This window comes from Haliaeetus leucocephalus, unplaced genomic scaffold (genome assembly GCF_000737465.1).
Source record: "Haliaeetus leucocephalus isolate CR32 unplaced genomic scaffold, Haliaeetus_leucocephalus-4.0 Scaffold148, whole genome shotgun sequence".
Taxonomy (NCBI): Eukaryota; Metazoa; Chordata; class Aves; order Accipitriformes; family Accipitridae; genus Haliaeetus; species Haliaeetus leucocephalus.
The window spans coordinates 1,706,960-1,734,143 of record NW_010972584.1 but is presented as its reverse complement, the minus strand read 5'-3'; the positions used below and the strand labels follow the sequence as shown (position 1 = coordinate 1,734,143).

Here is a 27,184-nt window from a genome sequence, read left to right as displayed (position 1 = left end):
TACAGCTGTAGCTTTATGTTACATTGACAGATGAAACAATCCCAATAACACACTCTAGAACCAAAGCTGCAGCATGACTCTGCCTGTTCTCAGCAGCTCTAAGAAAAGGATGTCCAGAAATCAAACTAAAACCAAGGGCCTAAATTTTCCGTTTGCAAGTTCCTCTGTTAAGTGATCAGGCGATGCCTTTGATTTGAGCGTCCAGCTAACTTTTGAGCGCTCAGACTGCAGACTAATCCCATCTCTCAAGTCAATTTACTTAAGGGCACTAAATGCTTTGAAAGAAAGATATTCATACCAACAAACACACAGAGCTCCCACAGTCATATTGTTGCACAGTGCCTTGTGTCAGCAGGTGTGAAGAAATGCATATTGTATGTGTGTAAACAACTAACGAAATGAGACCACTCCTATTTTGTCTATACCAGCAAGACAGCCACAGCTAACTTGCAAAGTAATTCCTCGTGTCCACACAAGTAGCTACCACAGGTTACTTGCTTCTTACACAGCACCCATTTCCACACCAAGTGTTACAGTGGCACCCCTGCATCCCACCATAGAAAAAATTATGTAAGGAACTTGTACAGAGTTCCTGGCAGAGCTAAAACAAGCACAGAGCAGAAATAAAACAATGGGATTTTACAGAGCGTTTCTCGTACTTTGGTCTACCTCAATATATTCAATCTGCTTCTTACTGTTTAAATGGACAGCAACACGCCATCCCCCGTGGCCCACAGGAACCAAAGGTCATTTGGTATGTCAGGGAAAAGGCACATTTTCAACATTTACAGTAATTGGGACCTTTCGGCTGCAAGTACTACATTAGTCATCTCCATACTGGAAGACCTTTCCCATGCAGCACAACATTCAAAATACATAAGGAAATGGCAATTAGAGCTAACACTAGGCCAACCTCACAGCATCGCAAGGTTTGCAACCACTCTTTACAATGTGCTCCAGTTCATAAATAAGAGTTTGGCTCTGTTTCCTGTAAATTTAAACATACTTTGCCTTCTCCACCTCAACGGTATCAGATTTTAGATTACTTTCAAAACACCTGCCATCTTTTTTAAGCAATGGAGAAGTGAGTAAACCTGTGAATTACATGTATTGGCTGCCTCTGAAATAGTACTTAGACCTGAAGATAAAGATCTACTTCTAGAAGCAACTACGTTTCACACAAAGCATCCCTTTTCCTCCTTTACCTCCCTTTCATCCCATTTCCTTCCTCTCACCCCTCCCAATTCTCCCAAAATGAATACACATCAAATGGATTAAGCAATTGAATTCATTAACATTTAAGTTAGTTCTTCTAGATAGTTATGCCTTATATAGAATAAGCAATGAAGTGAAAGTATTTCAAATACAAACTGCTGCAAGCCTGAGAGTCCTTTTTTTTTATTTTGAGAACAGTGTAAGTAATATGCAAATATGGCACCGCAAAGGACTCCATTTAAGTAAAAACTCATCACCTTGTGTCAAATCAAAGTTTTTTTCCTCCTCATCCTCTTAGTATAGGCATTCTTCATGCAAACTTGTGATCTGGCTAAATTATCTTGCATTTTTTCAACAATGAGTAAAAAAAGTTATATAAATGCACTTGAAAGCTGAATAAAGCCTTGTAACACACAATTAGAGCTGCCAGTGTTCACAGCGCCCAAAACACGCAAAATACATTGAATCACCAAAATAACCTTCCAATTTGCTATCGTTATTCCTTCACCTTCCCACACTGCATTTCACATTATCATGTTTTAAGTGCTTACATTGGTTTGTGGTTTTTTGCAGGCCATGAGGGAATCAAGTGGTTATGTTTAAAATTTAATACAGAGAGCTTGATACTAGAATCATCTGTAGCCCGAAAAAGGTACCAAAATCCAAACCATGCTCAGCTCGGGACTGCAATCTGACACAGGCTTCCTTAGTGCATCTGGAGAAGTCATTTAACCTCTCTGCACCATTGATGCCACCTCCCAGACATTTTACTTCTGTTCTAATGCTGCAAGTTACTGACATTTAAAGGGAAAAATCTGCATTACTGGGAGCATTCGAAGCTAAAAGTACTCCTTCATCTTTCAATTCTCTGAAGAGCTACAAAGTCTGGACTGAAAAAGGGATATTCTGGAAGCAGTCAAATGAGACTGCTTCTACAGGCAAGACTTCTACAAATAAATGGGAATGCTGAGGGACAAAAAAATCTAGGCAATGGAAGACACCAAATGTTAGATGCAATACATATCCCGAAGACTGCTATAAAAATAGCAGCTTACCATGCCGCACCTTTGGAAGGTCACCATAGCATTACCAAGCAAAAAAGGCCACTCTGGGACCAGTTTTACCCATAATACATGTCTGTAGCCCATTTACCTGATAAATCTAAATTACACAGCCTCTCCCCTGTGATTTCAGCCCCCTTCAACTAATCCTGATTAGTCTTCCCAGCACTTCTTTTTTAATGGTTCAGATTGGCAGCACCTAACTCAAGGGGTTAGTAATAGTGTCAAGTCACCTAGTGCATACCTGAGAGAAATAACTAGACAGAGTCTCTTGGCACAAAGGCAGACACTAAGTGAAGCAAACACAGTGACAAAAATAGAGCAAAAAAAAACCAAAGTCTACTGCTTTCATGCTAGTGTAATTGATGGGAGAAGCTCACTTGCCAGAATCTAACAGAATCTAACAGGTAACTCTAGCATGGACAATGGAAATGAAAAACTGCAGAAAAAGATAATATATACCCAGCTACACTTGCAGCACGTGGTTTTATTTGCCAAAGAAATTCAGTGTTCCATAGCAACTGTCTAAAATAATTTCCTTGCACTACTGAAAATGTTAGCTTTCTCATTTGTAATTATGGCACGCCAATACTATTTTTAGTTTGATTTGATGAGGATCCCTATATTTGTAGAAGGGACTGCTTTGACCAATAATGCAGATATTTCTTTTTTTCTGCAAGAGGTGAAAGGATTGTTTTAAAATAATCCTTTCACACATAAGTAGACAAAATAATTGAAATAAAAACTGATTATATAAGACTACTAATTAACCCATTTGTCACCAACCCATCTGTTACCAAGCAATTTGGTCAATTCATTAAAACGAATGGCCTCATTACATTTAGCACAAATTATGAAAAGTATGAAGCTTTAACACTGTAAGGTAACAGAAAACCTTCCTTCCTTGCAGAAAAGTTCCTAGTTGCCTAGAAAATCAGTTAGCAGCACAGGCTGTTCAGTAGATCATTTACTCCATCTTTTGGCAGAAGAAAGGACTGCAATGCCACTGGGCTCCTTCTTCCTCCCCCACTCTACCAACTGTTGGAAACGCAGACTGCTATAGATACAGGAGGCCTTATGGCAATGCTTGTCCCACAAACTAAAAAGCTTGTCACTGAACATCTCAGTTAGAAAATAAAATTAGATGTCCAATAGCGATGCCTTGCATAAAATGATGCTTGCTCAAGAGCGCCGCGTCTCAGCTAAGAGCTTCATGCAATAGTGAACTGAAAGCAACTGCAAGCTTCCAGGCTCCTGCCCAACAGGTCTCCAGAGGTCTCTGTCCTTACTGAAGTTGCCAAAAGTTATTGCCGACTTAATCAATTTGAACAACAAGATCCATACCAAAATAAGAAAGTCAGAACATCTTGAAAAGAAATGTAAATGAAGTAATACTTTGACAAACATTAAAATATTATTACACATGAAGAAAGCAGCCTTGTTCATTATTCACTGACAACATTTCCTGAGGGCAGGGGGGAATATATCTTTTGCTACCAAGTCCTTCAGTAGCAGGCATGCAAAACCAAAACAATAAAAAAAAATGCAGAATTATTAAAAATAAACATGTAATGGTGCTTTTTCTTTTTAAACTGCAGAAAAATAAATAGAAGGCTGAAAGAACAAGTAAATGGTTAACACCGCATTTTGAATACATGCTTATGAACAGCTTTAAATAACAAAGACAATACTCTGTAAACATCCAAAAAGCTATGCCATGGACCACCACAGAAGAAAATAAAATAATCTAAGGCAAGTATAACTTCTCTTTGTTACGGGAAATACTTTCATATAACTGTTAACAGGTCATTGCTATTATACTGTATTGCTTTAGGCCATATTAGTATTATGTGCAGTAATATAACCCATGATTACAGAAAGCAGATAAATGGGCTTACGTGGAGCTATTTCCTGGTATTCTTCATCTGAATAACACCGACTTTTTTTTCAGTTACTGTAAGACAAATACATTAAGAAAGTCCTATTCACAAATCCATTTATGGAAACATAAAAACTGAATGCCTCCGTAAGAAGCTAAGTTTTTGTATAATGTGTTCTCAGAACTCCTGGTTCCCTCAATTAAAGTAGCCCTAATTGTGCAACACAGAAACCTGGTACAGAAATACCAAAAACCGGAGCAGAAACCACACCACTCAACTGAATTCCAATGCCATCTTGATCCCTGACTGCACCTCACACTCATGACAGAGAAGAAGAATGTGGGGAGCCCAAAATTTGACTATGGTTTACCTGTAATTTTGGAAACTAAAAGTCCATAGAGAAACTCTTAATTGACAAAAACAGCTTGGGGGAGAAAAAACACTTTGTACTTTACAGCTATAGATCAGGTCACATAAATGGAAAACAAATGGACAGCCTCACAGGTACTGCCAGTAAGTAGCAAAGAACACTTTTACAAATGGAGGTCACAAATAATAGCTTAGTTAAATCATTCAACTATGATCAAAATTTGAGTCAAATAAAAAATTGTATCCTCATACTGAGAAGTAAACAAGATAACTATAAGCAAGTTAAACTCTTAATTACTGTAAGAAGTCAAACATTAATTAACAAAACAATTTTCACATCTTTATGCTGGAGAATACAGCTAGTAAAATCTTGTACAACAACAGTAAAAGAGAACCCAGAACCTGGGAGAGAAACATCCAGAGAACAAGGGAATCTAATGGCTGGCAATCAGGTTCAGTACTAAGCAAATGCAACTATTGAAAGGGCAGCATAAGCAGGCAGAGAGGAGGGGAGAGGTACAGAAGAGATGAGGGGAAAGGCAAGATGGGGAAAAAATAACAGAAAACAACACACTGTGTGGAGGGGAACAAAAGTGTATCAGGTTAAAGCCATTAAAAAAACCCCACAAACATGCTGAAACACAGCAGTTGTGATAAACGTCACAGAAATGTTACATGAAGTTCAACGAAGCCAAGTGCAAGGTCCTGCACATGGGTCAGGGCAATCTCAAGCACAAATACAGGCTGGACGATGAGTGGATTGCAAACAGCCCTGCGGAGAACAACTTCAGGGTATTGGTGGATGAAAAACTGAATGCGAGCCAGCAATGTGCACTTGCGGCCCAGAAAGCCAATCCCATTCTGGGCTGCATCAAAAGAAGCGCGACCAGCAGGTCGAGGGAGGTGATTCTCCCCCTCTCCTCCACTCTCGTGAGACCCCCTGAACGCAGTACCGCGTTCAGCTCTGGGGCCCCCAACATAAGAAAGACATGGACCTGCTTGAGCGGGTCCAGAGGAGGGCCACAAAGATGGTCAGAGGGCTGGAGCACCTCCCCTGTAAGGACAGGCTGAGAGAGCTGGGGTCGTTCAGTCTGGAGAAGAGAAGGCTCCGGGGACACCTTATAGCAGCTTTCCAGTACCTAAAGGAGGTGTATAGGAAAGATGGGGAGGGACTCTTTAGCAGGGAATGTAGTGATAGGACGAGGGGTAGTGGTTTTAAACTGAAAGGGGGTGGATTTAGATTAGATACTAGGAAAAAATCCTTTATTGTGAGGGTGGCAAGGCACTGGAACAGCTTGCCCAGAGAGGCTGTGGATGCCCCATCCCTGGAAGTCTTTGAGGCCAGGTTGGATGGGGCTTTGAGCAACGTGGCCTAGTGGAAAGTGTCCCTGCCCATGGCAGGGGGCATGGAACTGGATCATTTTTAAGATCCCTTCCAACGCAAAGCATGCTATGCTGCTATGATTACAAACAGACAAGGAAGATATCCTCAAATTCACAATTCATGAAGTGAAATGCATCCAGTTAGGGGAAGATCAACACAATTTCAAAACATGCAGATGTCTAAGGGAAAGCCAGCCACACACACACACACACGCACCCCCCAAGTCTTGTTTAGTTTTTACTATTAGGAATCACTGATCTATATTAAAAAGGCTGAGCTAGCTCTTCAGTATCTGGTACCACTTGTTGATGCCATGTACTTCACAAAGCCTTTTTGCAGGTTACTTATGTTAAAAGGAAACTCAGTGAAAACTTCCCCATTTCACCATGCTTAGAATCAGAAAGTTCATTTGTTGACTGTAAGAAATATTTGTGTCATGCCTCAACTTTGCATTTCATTTCAAATTAGGAGTGCCAAAGGGCAGGTTTAATCAGAAAGCCTGACTGGCAGCATCTGCCAAGACAATACATCCTTACAGAGCCAATGGAACTTGCAAACTTGAATGACTCAAGCACACTGACAGCTGAGCTGTTACCAGTACTGGGCTAGCTACACTGGATTTAGCTTGGCTCTATTTTCAGAAATCAAACTCAGCTCTTGCTGTTTAGATGCAGCCTGAAAAACTCCAGCCCTGGAAAGGGTGCAGTTTTTTAAACTTTCAAAGTTTTTTTTCTTCCCAGCTTCTTTCCATGCTTTACACACTTTTCTGATAATTGTAATTTTGTCAACTCTGTAGTGATGAAATGCCCTGACCAGAAGTCAAGTTCTAGTTGCTCTAGATGCAAAGTTCACCCATATGCTGCAATAGGAGACAGTTCTTACAGTTAAATCACCTATCCACTTACTGCCTTGTTTTTGCCCTCCAAGAATGCTGATATCTTTAAGAGTTGATAACAGTTTCACTGCTAAAATTCAGGTGCTTTTGCTTTTAAACGTGTCTATCAGGATCTGAGCAGTTCTTGTGAACAGAGTCCAAAGACCTTCACATTTGTCTTCAACCTTCCACCACTAAGAAGTTGTATCAACTCATTTGAGGCTCAGAGTGAAAACTCAGTTTTCATGCCTACCCATAAGCATGACAGCTTTGCAGATTTGAGTCTGCTCCCGCTTTTAAGAATTTAGCAGTAAGATGAAGCCATGAAAGAAGACTGGATAGATGAAACGCAAAAGGGAGCAAGATAAAACAGCATTTTGCAACACAGGCAAACTCACAGGGAAAAAGTGACATTATGTGGACTTAAGAGACTTCCTCTAATTCTACATTAATCTCCAGTACTCCATTTGCCAGGTCTCAGACACCAACATGTCTTCTAACCTCTTATATCACTTTCTTCCATTACTCATGAACCCTGACAGTTCAGAAATTTTTTTCCAGATCTGGATTTCCATCTTGCATTTGAACACTTTTCCCACCTGAATATCTAGCTACAGCTCTACAAGTTGAGTGTGTTTAACTATTTTCAACATCTGTTTTCAGATCCCTCTGCCATAAACCAAGACAAAACAATCACTACCACCCACCTCCCCCTCAGCCAAGGCAACAGTGTGGTTTTTTGTTCATTTTTGCAGCTTACCATCTCTGCTTGCCTTCTCATTCCCCTTTAAAGATGGCTGCAACAGGACTGCATTTCTGTATTTCAGAAGAAACAGGAAATATACTTTCTATTACAGCGTAGGATCACCCACTCGGACAAGCACACACTACTGTCCAAACTGCAGCACATACAGGCAGCAAGGTTTCAAACACAAGCATGAGTCTAACAAAGGATGAGCAAGAGCACACAACCCCAGAAGGAGCAGAGGGAAGTCAAGAGCACAAAACCTACTAAGCAAATGCTGGCTGATAAAAAAATTTCTTCGATGGCTTCCTAACTGCTCTCTTCTGATCTTATTCCCTTCTTGTCCTTTTTGGGGAAAGAATACTTCCTTTTCTGACACTATTAATACAGCACAACATCATAACAGCCTCCTGGTATAAGCTTCAGCACCTCCTCCATCTTCCATTTTGGGAAAGTAGTGGTTGTCATTAGGGATCCTGGATGTGGTCTTAGATAGCAGAAACACATCTCTTCATCCAAGGACCAAACAATTTTATGTCAGTCAAAAATGTATTAGCTACCTAATAGGTAGGAGGGAGAAACGCACTTTTAGGAAAGCCAGTATGCATTACATACAGGCTCCAAGACGGTGCCTTTAAGAAGCCAGATCTGCACTTGGGGAAGCAATGTGAAGGTGCAGGCATGTAGCCAAACAAGATGGTAAAGAACACAGAATTTTAGAAGAAACAAGACCAGGAAACAAAGCAAACTTCCCCAAGACAGAAGCAGTGATATGCTACAAAAGGGTATCAAACACATAAAAAGAAAAAAAAAATAATAATTTTTTCATCCAAGTTCAAAATCCTTCTTTTATAACTATCTTTTTATACCTGATGACTGTCAGTCTGGCTCTTCAAATAACAAATATTCTAAGGAAAACAGACTCTTATTTTCATAGAATCTATGAACTAGACAAAAACTTTGTAGTTAAGTAATTCCTCTTTGTTCCCTAATACATATATACAAAAAAGTAAAAGTATGAAGTCAGTTCAACCACTCTTCAATAGTCCTACTTTATGACTTTAAAAAAATTTTACAAGTTAGAAAAAAGCTGCCAGGGAAAAGAGAAATTATTAAATATTTTGGTATCTGCACCCTACTTCTATGACATAAATCACCCAAGAGTCACACCTTCAGAAAGAAAAAAAAGCCCAAGAGAAACCAAATACTTACTGGGAGAGATACTTTTCACATTGAATGCCCAAGCCATCAAACCAAAGTTCAGAAGAAATATTTTGGGTTGTCAGCTTGAATTGAATACTGAACCGTACATTCCTTTCCTCTCTACATATATAAATACAAAGTATAGTGAAAGTGCAATTGTACAAAACAAGGACAAGCTATTCTAAGCGTACAGAAAGTGTCAGGATGATAAACCACATAAGCACAGAATTAAATCAAAGTTAATGGCCGCTAGCTGGTATTTAACTTACTTTCATTTCTCTTTTCTTTCCATTTTTCCACCTAGCCTCCTCAGCTAATAAAATTGCCATTATAAGTGAGAAGCAAAGGCACGATTCAATGCTACATCAATTATTATGACTTTATTGTGACATACTGGTATTCAGCTGATCCCAGAAGGCTATACTGATGCCTTGGATGCAATTAATTTTTGATTGATCTAACTCACTCCAGTACTGCATGTAAAATGTTCACAGACATTTGAATAATTCTATTATATGTAGGAGATTACTGCACAGCGATCATTTGAAATTAATTGCCAAGTTATTTTAGTAAATGTAATACACCATTCCAGTCCTATTGTCGTAACAGTTATGTAATTGCTTTACAAAGTAAACTAATGAAATAAATGAACTCTGACTAATATGTGGCATAACAGGGCTGAAAAAGTGAAATCACACTGTATATTTTTTATCTGCCTCTACAGGGTTGGAGTTAACTTTACCATTGCAGAACTGAATATGAGAACAATGACCTCATAAAAAGGATTTTGTTCCACTGGCTGCAGGTGACCTTAAGGGGGTCGACTTTTAAAAGAATTGATAGAAGATGACTACTCAATAGCTTAAGTGTTTGCAAAACCTGAGGGTAAAGAAACCTTCATTATCACAAGGGATTGCCAGACTTTGGTTTGTTTTGTGTGTGTGTGTGATGAGTTTTTCTCAGGGCTAAGTATCATTTAGCACTATCTGCTACACACAGAAAGTGAATTTTACATTTCAAGCTGCTGGCTATCGCCCAGTTAAATCACACAACACATTCAGTTTGCAGGACAGCTTTGACATTAACAATTGAGGCCTTCAAGTGAGCCAGCTAAGGGAAAGACTGACAAATGGGCTTTTAGCAAGAAGCCTAAGAGTTTGAAGCTCTGCAAGTCAGGACCTAGGGAAAGCAACTACAAAGTTAAAGCAAACCAGGCACAAGAGGGGGTTTTACTAGCGCAGGAGAAAGGTGCTCATTTCCGGAGGCTGACTGCAACTGTAGTCTCTGACTCTCCCCTGGGAGCACTGCATCCATATTTCAAATCATTACTCCAAAGTATAGAAACATGATACTGTGATACTTTCAGTAGGGTCAGCAGCCCAGAGAGCCACAGGTGTCAATATAGTCATTGTAAAACATTTCTCTTAACTCTGAACCTTGCCTCCAAGGATGTCAGAACACTTCCTGCCCTCAGCAAATGGTAACTGGAAACTACAATTTAAAATTGTTATTAAAAATACAGGAAAAGACATCATGAAATGGAAAAGAAATACTTACTATTTATGTATCTTACATTTTTTATTGTAGATTCTTTTTATAGATTAAGTTCCCTGATAATGATCTTGTAATTTAATATCAAATCCTTCTTCAATGTTAAGAGGGATTGGACCCGCTGAAGTCCCACTTAAAGTTGCACACTAACTCGTAAAGGACAACAGAAAAAAACAAGAATCTACAAAATGCTGACCACTACTCCTATCCTTACCAAAGAACAGACAGGTACAGTAAACCATCTTAGCAACTGCTCCAAGACCTGATGACTTGCACCAGCGTTAGATTGCTTAGGGAATTTATTTCAGCTACTTTTTTAGGCACAAGCTCCCAGCTATGCTACAGTAGACTGTATTTTGGCAAGCATAACTAGACTTCTATTTAAAAAAGCAGGAAGAAAAGAAGGATTAAGAGAAACAGCGTTCTATGGAGGGGAAAGGGACAAACGAGGGAGTGAGCAACAAAAGGAAAGTAAGTCTCACTTCTGAGATTGTTTTAGCAAAAAACAGGAAAATGCAGAGCATCATTTGCTTTCTTTCTCTAGGTAGGGATACATAAATCATCTCTGTTACCCTGTTAAAATCAAACACAGGAACATCACTGTGAATCCCAGCAGATACTACTAGGCATAAGCAAATGAATAGGCTGTTCTCCCATTAACTCTCCTCTGTGTTTGCAGGACTACAACTTACTTATTTGCTGTATCACGTACAGATTTTTTTTTAAATGAAGGTATTCTTTACATGTTTCTTCTCAAAAACATTTATAATGTGGATTAATTTTGGGTAGACAGTCTGAAGATTTTAATCACAATCCAGATCATGTAATCTACAGGGAACCACCACTCCTGCAGAGTGTCAGAAGCTGTGGTTTGTGTGAAGTTGATAGTGCTTAGAGCCGACTAACAAACTTGTTACATTTCAGATATGACTTATTACTATTTATAATATTTTAAATGAAAAAAATAGCAGTAAACTATCCACAGGAAAACACCCTTAATATCTTTTCACAAGTCTTCCAATGTGCCAGGGCTACAGATAAATATCTTTTTTCTTAAAATGTAAGTTACTAGTTCTTAATGAAATGAATTTGACTCTGACTCTGCAGCAGGCACAAGAGTCTCCAAATTCCAGTGACAAAAGAACCTTTGCCCTGTTTACCCAAAGAACCATAGCTCCGAAGAAGCCAGAATAAAAATGAGAATGTACACAGCAGGCTTCTTCAGGAGTCTGGAGTACCTGGAAATGACACTGAAGACCAGGACAGGCAGAGAATAGTTGTCACTCTAGGAAAAACATTTGCTCAATTGCTTTACTGTTACTGGGGCACTAACATTTTTGTTAGAAAAACCTAGCAAGTGATGGTGTTTGGAGTAGCTGGCACAGCTAAAAAAGTAGTGTCATCAGGAAGAATGAAAATACAATCAGCTGTCTGGATACCCATGCTGGCCTGGCAGTGGTCTGATCTCCCAGGTAGCCCAGGGCAAATCACTATTTTTCTGGCCAAGTTTATTCCTACGTAAAATGAGCCACCCCACTCACAGGCATCAGTGCAGGAAGAATGCCCCATGCTGTCATTGTGGCATAGTTCATAGAATCACAGAATATCTTAAGTTAGAAGGGACCTATAGGGATCATTGAGTCCGATTCCCTGCTCCTCATAGGACTACCTAAAACTAAACTGCATGACTAAGAATGTCGTCCAGATGCTGCTTGAACTCTGATGGGCATATTAAGACTGATAGAAGCAAGCAAATCCCTGGCAGCTCCATGTAGTCACTAGCACTTCTTGTTTTGCAGGATCACAGCTTTATTTGAGGCTGGAATTATCTTTGTCTGGCTTTAGAAGAAGATATGAAAAGTTGGTCAGGGCCTAAATAGATAAAGGAGGTGTCCAACAGTGTCAAAGGTAAAGCAGGTGTCCAATGGTGTCAATGCTTTAAACATACAAGTTACAAGCTTTTCCTAATTATTTGAAAAATTTTGTAAAAAAGCATCAGCACAAAAGTACAAATTTATATTGTGGCACAGTCAAAAAACCAAAAAACCCCAGAGACTCCCTTGTCTCTGACACACCAAAGAAGAGGCAAGAAGTTATCACAGTTACAACTAGCCCAAGGAAGCATGGTACAAGAATCGAAGTCAGTTCAGATTAGCAATAGAGTGAAGGGGATTAACCAAAGGTAAGTACAGGGTGAGATCCCTTAATGTCTCATATGGATTTTATTAGCTCAAAATGAAATCTAAGAGCAAATATAAATCATTACAGGAGTTTAAGAAACCTTAGTCACACATCTCCAGAAAACTGCCTGTACAATCACTGGCAACCATGAAAACATGGTAAGGAAAAAAAAGAAATAGTTGTGGAGAACTTGAGGTGAAAATTCTATCACAAAGAAACAGCTCCACCTTATGTTTGAGCAGCATGAGTATTTCGTTCAAATTTACCTTTAAAACATACATCTAGGGGAAATCCAGCTAACGCAATCCATAGAACAATGGTCAAAAAGGCATCATTACAGCATCTCTGCTCTGGAGTTATTTTTTCCACTCCAGTGTTCACAGTATTACTGGTGGTAATAACTATGCTCTCCACAAAACAGATGTTGTGTCATGACCTCTTTACTTTTCCAGGCTGAATTCAATGCCAACAGTGAATTTTCTAGTGACAAAACAGCGTTATGTTCAGCTGCAATATTTTCCCATCTAATTCACAGCTGCAGGGGAAAAAAATATCCAAACAACCAGTAAGAATTCTTCGTAAATTGTTTAAAGTTACTAGGGAACTAGTTTTAGGTAGTATATTTCAATTCAGGTGACAGAATCCATTTGTTGTTGGGAAAGTATATTTGCTTAACGCCTCCTGGCTTTGATCCTCTCTTTTCCAGACTTTACTTGAGCACTAGATGATTTATAAAAGTTATGAACTGAAATTCATGCCCAAAATAGGGAGGTATTTTTAAAATAGTCTCTTTTTTTGCTGCAACCAGATGAACACCTTCCTACCTTGAACACAAACATTTAAGTCCAGAATTAGGTAGTGAAGTGCAATTGACAGTGTCTAAACCTCTTTCTGAATTGCTATACATGGACTTTGCTCAAATAATACACTACTCAGCTGAAGGATAAACTGAACATGCATGGAAACATCTCAGTTTAGAGCACAAAAAAGATCTCCTTGGAGTCCCATGGCCCATCCAGCAAAAGGACTTGAAGGTAAACATTGATGGCATCAAGAGAGAGCAAAGAATGGGAACAATGAGACATAATATAGAGGGGGGGTAATTTTTTTGTTGTTGTTTTTGCCGAGATGATGCTGTTGGCAACGGCTGGCAGTCAGTGTATCAAATAACCAGTGTGTACCACTCTGGAGACAGTCTGGCGGAGGGGGGCGGGGAAGAACATGCAATGAATTATTTCACTCATGCAGAAATTAAGAAAGCTGAAGTATTCTTTAAAAATTAGTCTTGATTTGCCAAAAACAATACTCTTCAGCAAAGGCACTCTATATAGAGAGCCTTATACAATTTCTCAAGGGATCTAGAAAGAAGTAAGAAAAAAGTTAAGTCACTCCATGCATGTATCAAAAGAACAGCACATTTTCACATATAACCAGTGTGCCATGGCCCAGCAGGAGCAGCAGAGCACTATTCCTTTGGCCAAAGGTTATTTCAGTCCCTTTGTCTCATCCTGACTTTATAACAAGTTATCACAGTCACAAAGATCACGTGCAGCCTGCCACAAAGAACAAACAAGGAAGCAAGAAAGAAACCATAGAGTTTTACAGATTATTTCAGAGGTGAATTTGCAAGCTGCCCCGGCCTTCCATAAGAAATGGTCTCCAGAAGGTACTTAGCAGAACCACTACTTTAATAAATGTTTATGAATACATCAGTGCAAACTATATTTCACTGATGTTTAATGCTTGCTGTGTACTAACAGAAACATTTCCTTTGGTCTATGATGTTCAAACACACAGACATGCTTGTTTGACATACACACTTACATTCATCTGGGTGAAATGTATTTGGCAGTCATTGCATGCTGTCATAACCTATACAAACATCAGTAGTTTGTGATGGCAACAAATGGCATGGAAATTGATCAAGGTTTTGCCAGTTAGAAACAATTATTCTTGTTAGTGACCAGGTGATCTATTGATAATTGAGATACGGCATCAAACATTTATTAATTGCAGTGCCAAAGATTAAGGGTAATTGCATGTAATGACTTGCTCAAGTTCTGCATAAGCAGCTCTAACTTACATTTGTGCTTGTCTTCTTGTTAGGACTATAAAGCTCATTTAACTTTTTTTCCTTCATAAAGTTGGTTTATAGCCAAGGGATGTCTTCAGCTAATATTCCATGGCAGTGACATTCTTTAACTATAAGTTCATATGCCATCAATGTTGCTTGTCATTTCAAATGACTAAGAAATACCATGTTATCACTGAAGAAAAATTAGAGTATTACTATTGGTATTATTTTTTAATTTGATGAAGCTATCCATTGAGCAAGGCTGCCACCTTTCTAAGGCATTAATTTTATCCAGACAGCAAACTTCTTACTCTAACTTTTTTTGCTAATATTCTAGCCAGTAAGTTCGAGTAATATTGTGATATGCTTATGTCTGTTCTCCATTTGCTTGATACCCACTGGTTCCACTTTTCCCCTTCCAACAAGCAGATAAGTTTTGTATTTAGTACAAATAATTGTTACAGCAGTAGTCTAATACAGCAAGCAAAGAACAACAATAACTACCAAGAATCATCATGTTTTCTTGGCACAGTCTCATTGCAGAAGTCTTTGCTCTGAACTCTTATAGCATGCACAGAAAAATTTTCTTTCATAGTTAAGGTGTCTGATATTGTTACTAGACTACAGGTATCTCTACCATTCTTTCCTTTATTCTAAGGAGAGTTATTAGTTTTATGGTCAGTTTTATCAATAGCAATCATGTTTATGAAATGAAATTGTGGTTAACATTGAAAATATTACACAGATACACACATAAGGACAGAACAAGCTTTGATTACCAGACACATACAAGCCTCATCTAACACCTACCCGTACAATCTTCCTTCAATCTTACCTTTACCCCAGTTTGATTGCACTATTTCATTAATAATTTTTCTTTCATATACATGTTAAATGCCACAATTCTCTGAACTCCTTACTAAAGTACCGTCGGTATTTAGTGTTCCTCTGTTTCAAACCTTTTCCCTTCTCTTTTATTCAGCCCTCCTGGAGTCCCTCTATAGTTACACGCTTGCTTGAAGGGACATTAATGAAGTCATCATCACCACTACACTGAGCTACTCCTCTTTAAGCCAATAACACTTGTAGCATCATCCTGTAAAATAAACCATAAGAACTTGCAACGGGTATTAAGTTACTATGTTTTGGATTCACTCTCAAAGCTTTAACTGAAATTGATTAAACAAAATGGTCTATTCTTCATTCTGTTATTTCTTCCTGATACACTGCACAACCAGCTTTTTCTACAGTTACAGCCAGGTTGTGCCTTTTCACACGCATTTAGTCCTGTATAATCCTTGGGGACTGAGCCACATGTCCCCAAAGGGTGTTAGTGTTTTACCAGTTCCTGAGCACATGCCTTTCTTTCCCCATATTGGTCACCAGTTAGCAACAGCTTGTCAAGCCCATTCCAAATCTGAAAACAGTTATTTCTCCGAGTCTCCTACTAGTTTAATGGCTCAAGTTTCACCTCCTCAAGCAGAAGGGACACTCTCTTTCATTTCTGTTTCTTCATTTACCCAAACTGCTGTAAATTGTATATACACCCCCTTGTTTAAAGTAAGTGGATGTGCAAGTAAGCAATATTTGCCAATTGCCTTTCTTTGCTCATTCAAGATTGAGTCCATACTTAATACATCAAAATTTCTCCTATTTTAGTAGTGAACATTCACACTTGTACACTTCTATTTGCAACCCATATATTATTGGTGCAAAAACCTTGTATTTTTCCACTTCTGTTCCCCAATTCATTAAATCTAGGATCCACTGTGCTAACTGTGGTCTTGCTATATGTCTACTTGGAGTTCCTTCAGGTAGTGTGTATCTTGTTGGGGAAAGCATGGTCTGCACCACAACTTGACCCTTCATTGCCACATATGCCCTGTGTCCTACGATCCTTACTAGAGATGTATGTTCTCACTCACATGGTGTGACAGCTTCTTCTGGGAGTGTGAGAGCTTTTGATCTGTCTGCCACCACCCACAATTTCTCCCATTCTTTTGCATCAGGGCTGCTGTATGGGTTAGTAGAAGGAAACTGTAGTAGTAGTAGAGAGTTAACCTGGTTAATAGAAGAGAACTGGTCTAAGTCTTGATGCAAAGAAGCATGGGGAGAGGAAAGGAATGTGTTTTCCAGGTAACTTGGTGTATCTGCATCAAAGTGGTCTAGACTGTACCAACTATCTCCAGTTCAGTCCCAAGCATTGTCTGGGCTAAATTCTGCACTGACAAATCCAACCACACCTTGATCTTCCTGCAATGCTCTTCTCAAAGACCAAGCAACTCCTCTAGCAAGCTGAATGATCCAATCTACAATATTGCTTCCAACTACCACCTTGAAGCTACTTAAGCTTTTTTCAACCACCCGTCTAAAACCTCAGCTTGAGTTCTTATTGTCTAGCCTTTTGTATGTCCTTCATCACATGCCATCTGGACTCACTTCATCACAGATGCTGAACACAGGCTTTTTGCAGCACAGGCACACTACTCTGCACTACTTTTCTTCTGTTTTTCCACTCTGATCCCATTCCTGTTCCTTCAACAATTCACCCTCTGGTTTCAAATCCACCGTTTCTTCCCCTACAGACTAATCTTCCTTTTCCTAACTGTAATAGACTAGTCAAATTGGTTGCAGCTCTCCACAAGGCCCATACTGCAGCAACCTTAACACAGTCTTAGATGCAATGCTCCCCTGACAGATTGCAAATGCTTTTCCAGCCTTCCTCAATGCATCTTCAGCCATGAAAGCTTCTTGCTCCCATACCAGAATATCTTTCAGATGACCTACATACCTAAATTTTCCTCTGGATGGGGAGAAAGTCCTTCCCTCTTCTCCCCACCTGGTGAGCAGTCAGGCCCAGTGGAATACTAAGTACCTTGAATGCCCAGTTACTAAACCTGTATACTGTGCATTTGTTTTCAGTTTCTGTTCTGCTTTTCTGCTCTGTCTCTGGCTTTCGCTCCAAAAGACCTAGTTTCACCTGCACCTTCCACAAATTTGCAATCCTCTCTGAGCCATTTAATTCAGGCAACTTTTGTCAATTGCAAATAGACTCCACAAGCAGGATATATTCAACTTTAAAACAACAAATCACATATTGGTTTAGATGCACAAAACCAGTGGAACTTAACAAGCTACCAAGCATAGTACATTCACAACACTCAGTAAAACTCGGAGCATCTCCACTGGCAGATGGTTTGGTAGGGAATCTCTGCAGCTCCCTGAAATGGACCTTCAGGGCTCCTGAGCTGCCACCTTCCAACTCTGTATTTACATCAGGAATGTGTACCTGTAGGTGGTTTTCCTCCTGAATCCTTGAGCTACTGTCTCAAGAAAGCAATCCTAGCTTTCTTATCCTGCATGGCTTTACTACAGAATTTTTCACAGCTCTCACAACTTTTCCTTAGAAATCTGAGTTGAGGTGCTCACAGCTGTATAGCATGGGACCCAGGCCATGGATCATGACACCTACCCCGTACTGAGCAGGGGAGATTCCACCCAGCCCTCATCCAACCTTTCTGTGCTGAGCAGGACTCCAGTGAAGCCCTAGCACTTCCCTGATCTAGCCCTGTACTTCAGCAGAGCTCCCAGGTGAACATGTGTAAAGCTACTGTGTAAAGTCACCTGAGGGGAAAAAGAAAAAAAAACCAAACTAAAAATCATCAGTACAGTTCTGAAGGAACCACAGAAAACCCCACAGTTTCCACAGGCTAACATACAGTCAAGCTCAAATGGAAGAACTGTTAAGAGTATTATCACACACTATTGCCTGTATTTTCAATGCATAAATAAAGGCCTACTTGACCAGCAAAGCAGAAGGACAAGCAGTCTGTAACAAAGTATACTCAACTTCATGGGCATACTACTCTACTTCTTCCAAGCATGTTCTACTAGGTGCCTAGAGAAGCACTTGTGCAGATACATACTGAAGAGCTTTATTTGCAGTGACAGAAATGGATTCAGAGATAGAAGCAACTCACAGACTGAAGACCTTTCCTCAGAGGGACACTATGTTCCTTGCACGTGTACTTGCCACGTTTCCCTTCTTCCTCTCCTCATACCACATCTCCCCCCCCCCCAAGAGACTGCTAAAAATCATTACACAAATAAGAGAAAGCATATGAGTGCACTTTATGGTACTTGTTTTATAAAATTCAAAAAAACCCCTTCCATTAGGAAAATATTAGTACTGCCAAGTCAAGCATCCAGAACCAAAAAAGACACAATTAAATTTTTCTGTGCAACCTTAATTTGCTCCCTCTTTACCCCTTGCTGTCAGGGCTTGCAAGCAGGCCACAACACAACCTTCAGCTAGCTGAGCAACACACTGTTTATTCCACCCCACTGCAGGACTCTGGTGACCCACCACATTTTTACATTGAGACTGCCGAAGTTCATTTTTCAGAAAATAAAGGAGAGAGATATCTACATGCAGGAGTTGGTTATGAATGGTTTACCAACATCTGAGTGAAACTGTGTCAGGAATCAAAAAAAAAAACAGATATATTCTTGAGTGATCACAAGGCTCTCTCCCACAGGTAGTGCACAACTAGGCCACAGTTGCTCTCCGAGACACAAGTCTCCTTGGAGCAGCATCAGTGCACTGTTTCACACTCCTCCCTCTCCCAAAGAGGAGCGATGAGGGAGCAAGAGCCCAAAATATTCCTACATTCAAGAAAGTTATGGGCAAAACTTCGCAGTCTTCTCCCAAGCTTGGTTACATTCCTCCCTTTTTGAAGCTCTCTCTCCAAAGCACATCACAAAGAAGAAAACATGATTCTTGTTTACTAGCAGATTACACACATCTTCTCTGCGTTTAAGAACTGTGCGCTCTCAAATTTTTCTACTTGACGCAGCTTTAATTATGTCAGTCATCTTAAATGGGTCACAGATACAACAAGTCTGTCCTCCCAGTTACGTTCCCTTCCACTTTCTCAGTTCAGTGAGATGGCATAAAACTCTTTGGAAATTAGTCACCCTTAAGACAGATGTATCTGTGAATCACAAAACCTAGCTAGCAAATCAACAGATAGAGCTCTATTAGATGCTTGCTTACCACAACTAAACACAAAGTCTGACAAAAACAGAGTTGTTTTACCTTTCCCCCACAATTACAACAGGAAAACCAACTGACCTACCCTAGCTGCATACTCATCGGAGTCCGTGAATGAAGCTCGCTATAGCACTGTGCGGTTACAGACATCCCAACTGAAAAGGGTTCATTCCTCCTTCTAGATCACAGCAAGGTAGTGCATGATGCACAGTTCAGATCCATAAACTAAAGAGTCCAAGCATCTTTTTGTGGAAGTAATCCAAGAGGCAACAGAGATAAGCACTTCCTATCACTATATAGTTCAGATCCACCAGCTGCTAATGCTTTTGAGCATGCCTTGCACTTAGTTTCCATGGCCCAGCTGTACATCACATGTGGAGAGCTTCAAACTTCATTTTAAGCTTCTAATGAAAATGAACTGCATTTACACAGCACTGTCAGAATGCAAATCAGTTATGTATTTTGTGCCAAACAAAATTATCACATCAACAGATCTATTGATGCAATGAGATATGGTACAAAAAGCCTCAGATCCTCTCTCTTCAGTATTATCTTTAAAATAAGGGTAAATAAACCACAAAAAAGTATGATGTTCAAACAGCAAGAAATATGAAATCCACAAAAAGAATTCCAAAGTTTAGATTTAAGCACTGTCCAGAAGCCAGCAGATTAGTACTAGCTGACCTCAAGGTACTCACTCAGGCAATCCTTCATATGGACTAACAAGTCAACACCTGTTATGGGTGGTAAACTGTGGTCAACATTCAAGCTTACGTCTATTACTTTTCATGCCTACTAAAGCAGATTAACCATTAAAGTAAAAGCTTAAACTCCTAATTGCTTCAAAAAAAATTGGTACATGCACCCCCCTCCCCCTATTTCTTTACATACAAGTAAAATATTTATAATAGAAAAGAACAAACAGTTCAACAACTGCTTAGTACCTAACACTTGCCAGTTGCAGCATAATTCAGCTAACAAACTTCATTAAATATCAAGTTTTCTCCTAGCCACTTCAACAGTTTTTATCACAACAAGGCATTGTTCAAAAGCAAAGAAACCTAGTCATTCCAATCCATACAAACATACATTTTGACAAAACCAGAGGAAAAAAGGTGACTATAATGATGCCACTTCTTACAAAAATACTACAGTAAATTTTTTCAACCTGTTTGTTCGGAAATGGTGTATAAGTTACTAGGTTGATAAATTAATTTATACATAAAAGATCCTATAAAATCCAACCAAATTTAAGTATTCATTGTACCAAAGATACAAATAACAATCCAATAAGCCTCAACTGGAAGGCAAAAAAAAAAAGGGAAAGAAATTTTATTTGCTAATATCCTATGATATAACCATTGTATCTTACAGTTGTTTGAATGTCATTCATCCAACTATTAAAAAAAACCACCACCACATCACATGATGTATGAAATCGTAACTTTTTCTCCAAAGAAAACCAGTTTAATTCTCCTTTGGATTAAAGTAAAGGATTTCAGAAAAACACTGCAAAACAGCTTCATGAAATTTACAGACAAGCATCCCATCGTACCTTTGACAGACTGACAGAACTGCAAACAAAAGCGAAATTCGGTCGAGTTCAATCCCAACTTTGTCCCCAAGTTTGACAGCTTGCTTCTTTATAAATAAAGCAATTAACAGCTTTCACATTAAGGATCACACTGATAACTAAGAAACCAGAAGACAGCTTCATAGGTCTATACTTCCTGTCCCTCCTTGCTGTTTCCTGCCACATAAAATACATTAAAAAAAAAAACAACCCAAAAACACAAAACCCAGTCAACTATCATTGAACTGCGTACAGATCAAGTTTAAAAGACGAATGTATTCTAAATTTGCAAATGAACAATAAGGCACCTTAAATGTCTTCCTGATTCATATGAAATTGTATTTTCTCTTGTTGAGATGCAAGAGTTATTTATAAGCCTCTGCAATATGAAATCAAACTAATTAGTTTAAAAACACAACTTTTTTTTAAATACATATACAGCATTTATGTTAAAAAAGATTTAGGAGACTAGACAGCCCACTATTTGAACAGCGAGATCTCACATCACCCTATTTATGACTATACTAGCAGCAGAAGTAATATCGCTGTACAGCTGGAATCATAAGACTAGACAAGACAGCATGACTTCAAGCTCATTTTGTATGAAATGTTCTTCAATCTCCAAATCACTTTAAGTGCAAGGCTATACAAAATTCCTCATTCCAAGAATTAGTTAAAATTCACTGTACAGATTGAGATATTCCCACGGTAAGGTCTCAAAGTCATGTAGAAAAAGACAGACCCTAATAAGTCCGTAAGTCCAACTGTCTTGTTTTTGGTTTTTTTCCTAAATTATGAACAAGTAGGTAAAGGAAATGCATTGACAATTTATAATAAAGAAGTTTCAATCATCTGCAATGTATGGAGCTGGACTTCATAATAAACTCCATACTTGACAGAAACGAGAAAAAAAAACTGCAAGACAACCCAGAAGAGAAAAATTTAAAAGGCAAAGAACTACCAAATTCACTTAGCAGGACAGAATAACACAGAGTTTGTTTTATTTAGATAGATTTCATAACAACTTCAGAAGAATTAGCAAGTATTTCTCTACTACCTTCCAGTCAGGCAATGGAGACACCACCATTAGCTGAGGAAGTGCACCTTTCTCTCTTCCTCCTACTGTTAGATTTTGGCTTCTCTCTGTGATAATTTTTCAATCACCGAATTCTCATATAAAGTATCTCTAGTGATATTCTCCGAGTGAAAATTACCAGAGTTTAGAAAATGTTTTCTAATGGTACCAAACTGAAGACACTGATACTGGAAAACGTTTCACTCTGTGAGCTACGGTTACCAGGATGAACTCTGCAATGCCGTTAACAGTGAAATAATTATTTAAGCAGTCTGAGGATCTGAGGAATTGCTATATAATTAAACTGAAAGCTTTTGACTGTACATGTCTGAGCACACATTTTTCATCACTTGACATTTTTTGGTCCATCCAAACACTGCAAAGGGAACACTGATCATTATAAACTTGCCACTTGTACATTCTGGAACTGCCAAATTCAGATCCTAGACCAGCAACAATACACCATTAGTAAACCTAAACCATCAGCCTAACATCTAATTTTCAACTTCTGAATGTCCAAATTTTCAACAATTAAAAAAAATCAATATAAAGGTTAAGACTGAACAAGTAAAGGAACAAGACATTGGGAAACCGGTTGCAACAGAAAGAAGCACTTTCTATCCAATAACAAAAGTTTCAATATGCATAAATCCTTGAAAGAAACCTTATTAAATATATTTAACATTTGATTTCACAGACAAAACAAAAATCGTTTTTATTGAGACAAATTTGTTCATGCTGGCATTTAAAATCCCGGATAAAAACAAAAAACAATGGAGTGAATGTAAGAAGTTTTATGATTAACCTTCTGGAACTTCAGTGTCAGTGTGATTGTACTTAATACCTTCTGTAAAACACTGTTCAAAACCCCTTTTTTCTTTTAGGTAAGGCTTCAGAGTATTTTTGACAAGTAAATCAATACCCTCATAAATGAATGATATGCTGAATGAAATAATCCTACATAGCTAGCATGGACGCATGCTGTGTATGCCATTAATTTACTTGTAAACACAGAACTTTCTGTTCACTGCTTTACACTTCAAAACACTGACAACCCAATCTCCCTGCACCGCCTTATGTTATATTTCAGTAACAGTAATACTGCTATTGGTCCTTGCTCTAGTGTTTTCTTCGGCTTTTGTTCTGTTTTGGGGGGTTTTGGGGGTGGTTTTTTTGGTCAAATCATTTATTTTCTAACCAGTTAAGCAGCCCACCATGCCAAATAAGGGCATTCCTAATTACACCTTAAGATGAAAGCCATGACACCTTCATACGTGTACTTCCCATTGGTAAGAATGGGAGCTCTCTCCATGAAATCCGTCAACTAGATTGTCAGAAGGGTGTTTCTTAGATCTTCATTCATTACCAAAAAGGCTGTTTGAAGAAAAGCTTAGAAAAGAATGATGCATAAAGAGAAAATTACTCAGCCCTCTTTCACTATACTGACCCGTTTAGAAGACAAAATAATATTCAGTTCGCAATCTTTTACAGTGCCACTCCAATATCAATGCTTCCAATAAACACATGTGGAAATCTTTTTCCGTACAGATCGTATGCAAAAAATACAGCCCTTTACTGCAAGCATGTACAAGAACTGTTCTGCACATGAGCATTTCATGTTCCTTTCTTCATATACCGGGAGAGGAACTGGCTTCTGACAAAGTGGATCAGCTTGGTCTCTGTGCAGAACATAGTAACGATGGTTGCTGCAAAGCACAGAGCCCCCACGCTGACGTGAATCAGCCTTGCCATCCAACCCTTATCGCAGCAGAAGAATACCTACAACAAAGGAAACAAGCAATTGCAGGAAAACCAATCAGCACAAAGTAGATTTACTGTCTCAATAAAAAATAAGGTCCAACACCTCTCTTGACTATGCTAACACCACCATCAAGCTAAGCACGGTTTTGCCACAAGCACTGATCCTACAATAAATCATCTTTAGTAGTCACAGCATTTGCTTTCTTAAGAAAATTCTGTCAGCAAAAAATGAGCATTCAGCAGATACCTGGTAAACGTGGAAGTTGTTTATTATCTGGCATGCAGAAATACGTTAACCAAGATATTAGGAAAACTCTGCTGGTGCTATTGCGTAAGTCTGCTACTTTGCAGCAACGTACTAGGCTCTTTTCTAACAAAACCCCACTGGAAATCTCCCATTCTAAAATATGAAGCTCTCCTTTCTAAGCCATAATGGATTTTCAATCTGCACATTTTTGTACATTGAAATGCTACCATCTCTGTAATAATTACTCTGCACAATTACTATCCTGTAGTCTGAATAAATGTGATAAATGTGCTCTTGGCAATTTTTGTTTCTGTTCTTGGTTTGGTTGTTTTTCTGCTATCACTTTTTTTTTTTTACAGAATTTTTAATAAGTTTCTTTGTGCTACTGCAAAATTTTAATTAAAAACTAAGGACATGGATTTATCTACAGACAGCAGAAATGTGTTAAATTTTATTTTACTTGTCAGATACACCTTCTACAGGTGGCAGAGATAACTTTGTATCAAAAATAAAATCTCTCAATATTATATCTTGCCTTGCCTGTAATGCAAGCCTTCCAGCTTATCCTCATAAGCCTTTTTTTGCTAATGGTACTTCTCTGCTTGTGGACACAGAAGTCATTTGACACTAACTTTCACAGTGAAAGTAAAATCTGAGAAAGATGCTTACCTCTGAGAAACCAGTGATTACTCCACTTATGATATAAACGAGTACCAAAAACGGTGAGGGGAGCAAGCCTGTCAAAGGTCTGTAAGTGCTTTCTTTGAAGTAATCATAGATATAGTGGATGCTGTGAGCTATTCGAATACCCATGTTAAAGCAGTTCGCAAGGATAAAGCCTATACTGCCATGCCACTGGGTCAAGAAATAAGAGATGCACAGAAATGTGAAGGACAAGGCCAGCATAACAAAATTGTACCTTTGAAAAAAAAGAAACAACTTAATGTATACAGTTACAGTATTTATTTACTAACTTTATCTTTATAGAAGTACCACCATTTATTTTCCAAAATGAGAAACAGAAATTCTCTTGCCATCTTCTAATGGAAGAAGATAAATTTGAGAGCCGAGATGTTAATAAAAAAATTCATTGAAAGAATGGAAAGTACATCAAACAAATTAAACCAAGAACTACATTATGTGAAGGAAATTCTAATTAGCTGCATACGCATTTCAGAAAGTCAAATGTAGTACCAATGATTAGTAATGTAAACTTATGAATTTTTTGCTGTTTCATTTTAGGTCATGTATTAAAGAAAAATAATGCTAAACAAGATGACACTTTACTTAGTTTGTGCTCCAAACAGTGGCTTTGAAAACAAGTTCACACTTCAAAGGAGTCATGAAAGCAGCCCTTGCTAAGTCTAAAACATAGTGTGAAAAGCAGACCTCATTGAAATTGATTTGGAAAGGCCTTGTAAGGGACAGCTGCTGCATAAGCGAAAAAAGCTTGATGGTAGCACTGGGAAGGCAACCAGGCTTCAAAGTCAATAACCCAGGATGAACACAGAATCAAGAAATAATCCAGGCTGGAAGGGATCTCAGGAAGTCATCTAGTCCAACCTCCTACTTAAAGTAGATAAACCACTGAATTCAGACCCATAATTTAGATCATTCAGAAGTGTACCTGATATACAGGAACTGTACACAAAAAATTTTAGCAGTTGCAAAATTTTAATGAGTTTTAAGTGATAGCCTGTCTTAAAAACTGTAACTTCAAACACATACATACAAAAAACAAGACTTCATATTTAAATTACTTTTCCAGTTAGTGATGTACCAAAAGCTAATTTAACAATCTTTTTATTTCTTAATTTCTGACCTTTCTACCCAAACATTTAAACATTTGCTAAAGCTTCTACATCTAAATCAACATGCAGACAGCTAAAGGAAAAGTTGGTTTTCAGTGGGGCAGGATATTTTATGCTGATTTTAAATGCACCGATCTCTTTATAAGGTCATTACAAATAAATTTTTAAGATGATCAATGTTTATCAACAAGTACAAGCATGTAAAAAAAAAAAAAGTAGTGCATATTTGCTTGCCCATCTGTTGCACCTGGCTCTGGAGAAAAGGAACACAGTCCTTGAAGTGACTGCAGAAAGAAATTTGGTCTTTGGAAAAAAAGCATTTCCGAGCACATATCCATGCAGAACAATTGTTCTGTTTACATACTGAACTCCAAGCAAACCACATGCAGATTAATTACAGGAATATTCTGGGGATAGTATTTCCTACCTGTCTACCTCCTCTTTGCACATCAAAGCAAACGTAAAACATTCCGTTACTCCATTGATAGCAAGAAATAGGACATATAACGAGTAACATCGGAGAAGATCTGGACCTAAAAAACACATTAGAATCATAAGTAGATTATTATTATTTTTTATAAAATCACATTGTTTTTACACTCACTGATACTAAGAGATAAAAGTTGTAATGTTACCACTAATAAGGGAAGCTTAAGTTCATTTGAACAAGTTTTCTGTCTAGAAATCTTGACAAGAACACAAATAAACAAGGCAAAATAAAAACAAAAATAAAACCCAAACCACCCAAGAATAGCAGTTATTATAGTAGCAGAAAAGATATCCATGAAAAAAAAGTATTTTATTAAAAGGGATTTCCTAATTAAAAATTAATATTTATCATAACCGAAATCATCTATTGTACAGGAATTTATGGAAATTAATCCAATAGTCATTATGAGCTACTAAAAGCAATAAAATGTATACTTTGAACACAACAGTAAGAAAAACAGAAAGGCTGTTCAATACATTCAAAATTGTGCTAGATAAAAAAAATATTCAGAACTTCATGGGTCAGAGATAATTTATATGTGACTTGAAAATTCTCCATTCAGCCCCTAATCTTTTTCTTGTCCTTTAGAAATTATAACACGGGGGGGGGGGGGGGGGGGGGACACCTTTTTTGTACA

At 38.3% G+C, this 27,184-nt stretch overlaps 1 protein-coding gene across 1 annotated transcript in view; it reads right to left on the bottom strand.

Annotated features, from left to right (window-relative positions):
• Window positions 1–23,158: 23,158 nt before the first annotated feature.
• Window positions 23,159–27,184, bottom strand: part of RFT1 (RFT1 homolog (S. cerevisiae)) — a 23,879-nt gene continuing 19,853 nt past the window's right edge. Inside the window, exons 12-14 of the mRNA XM_010561633.1 lie at window positions 26,485–26,590; window positions 24,916–25,165; window positions 23,159–24,017 (exon numbers count right to left, since the gene is read on the bottom strand). Of these exons, the coding sequence (XP_010559935.1) occupies window positions 23,853–24,017; window positions 24,916–25,165; window positions 26,485–26,590 (521 nt within the window). The 3' untranslated portion in view covers window positions 23,159–23,852. The remainder of the gene's footprint in view (window positions 24,018–24,915; window positions 25,166–26,484; window positions 26,591–27,184) is intronic.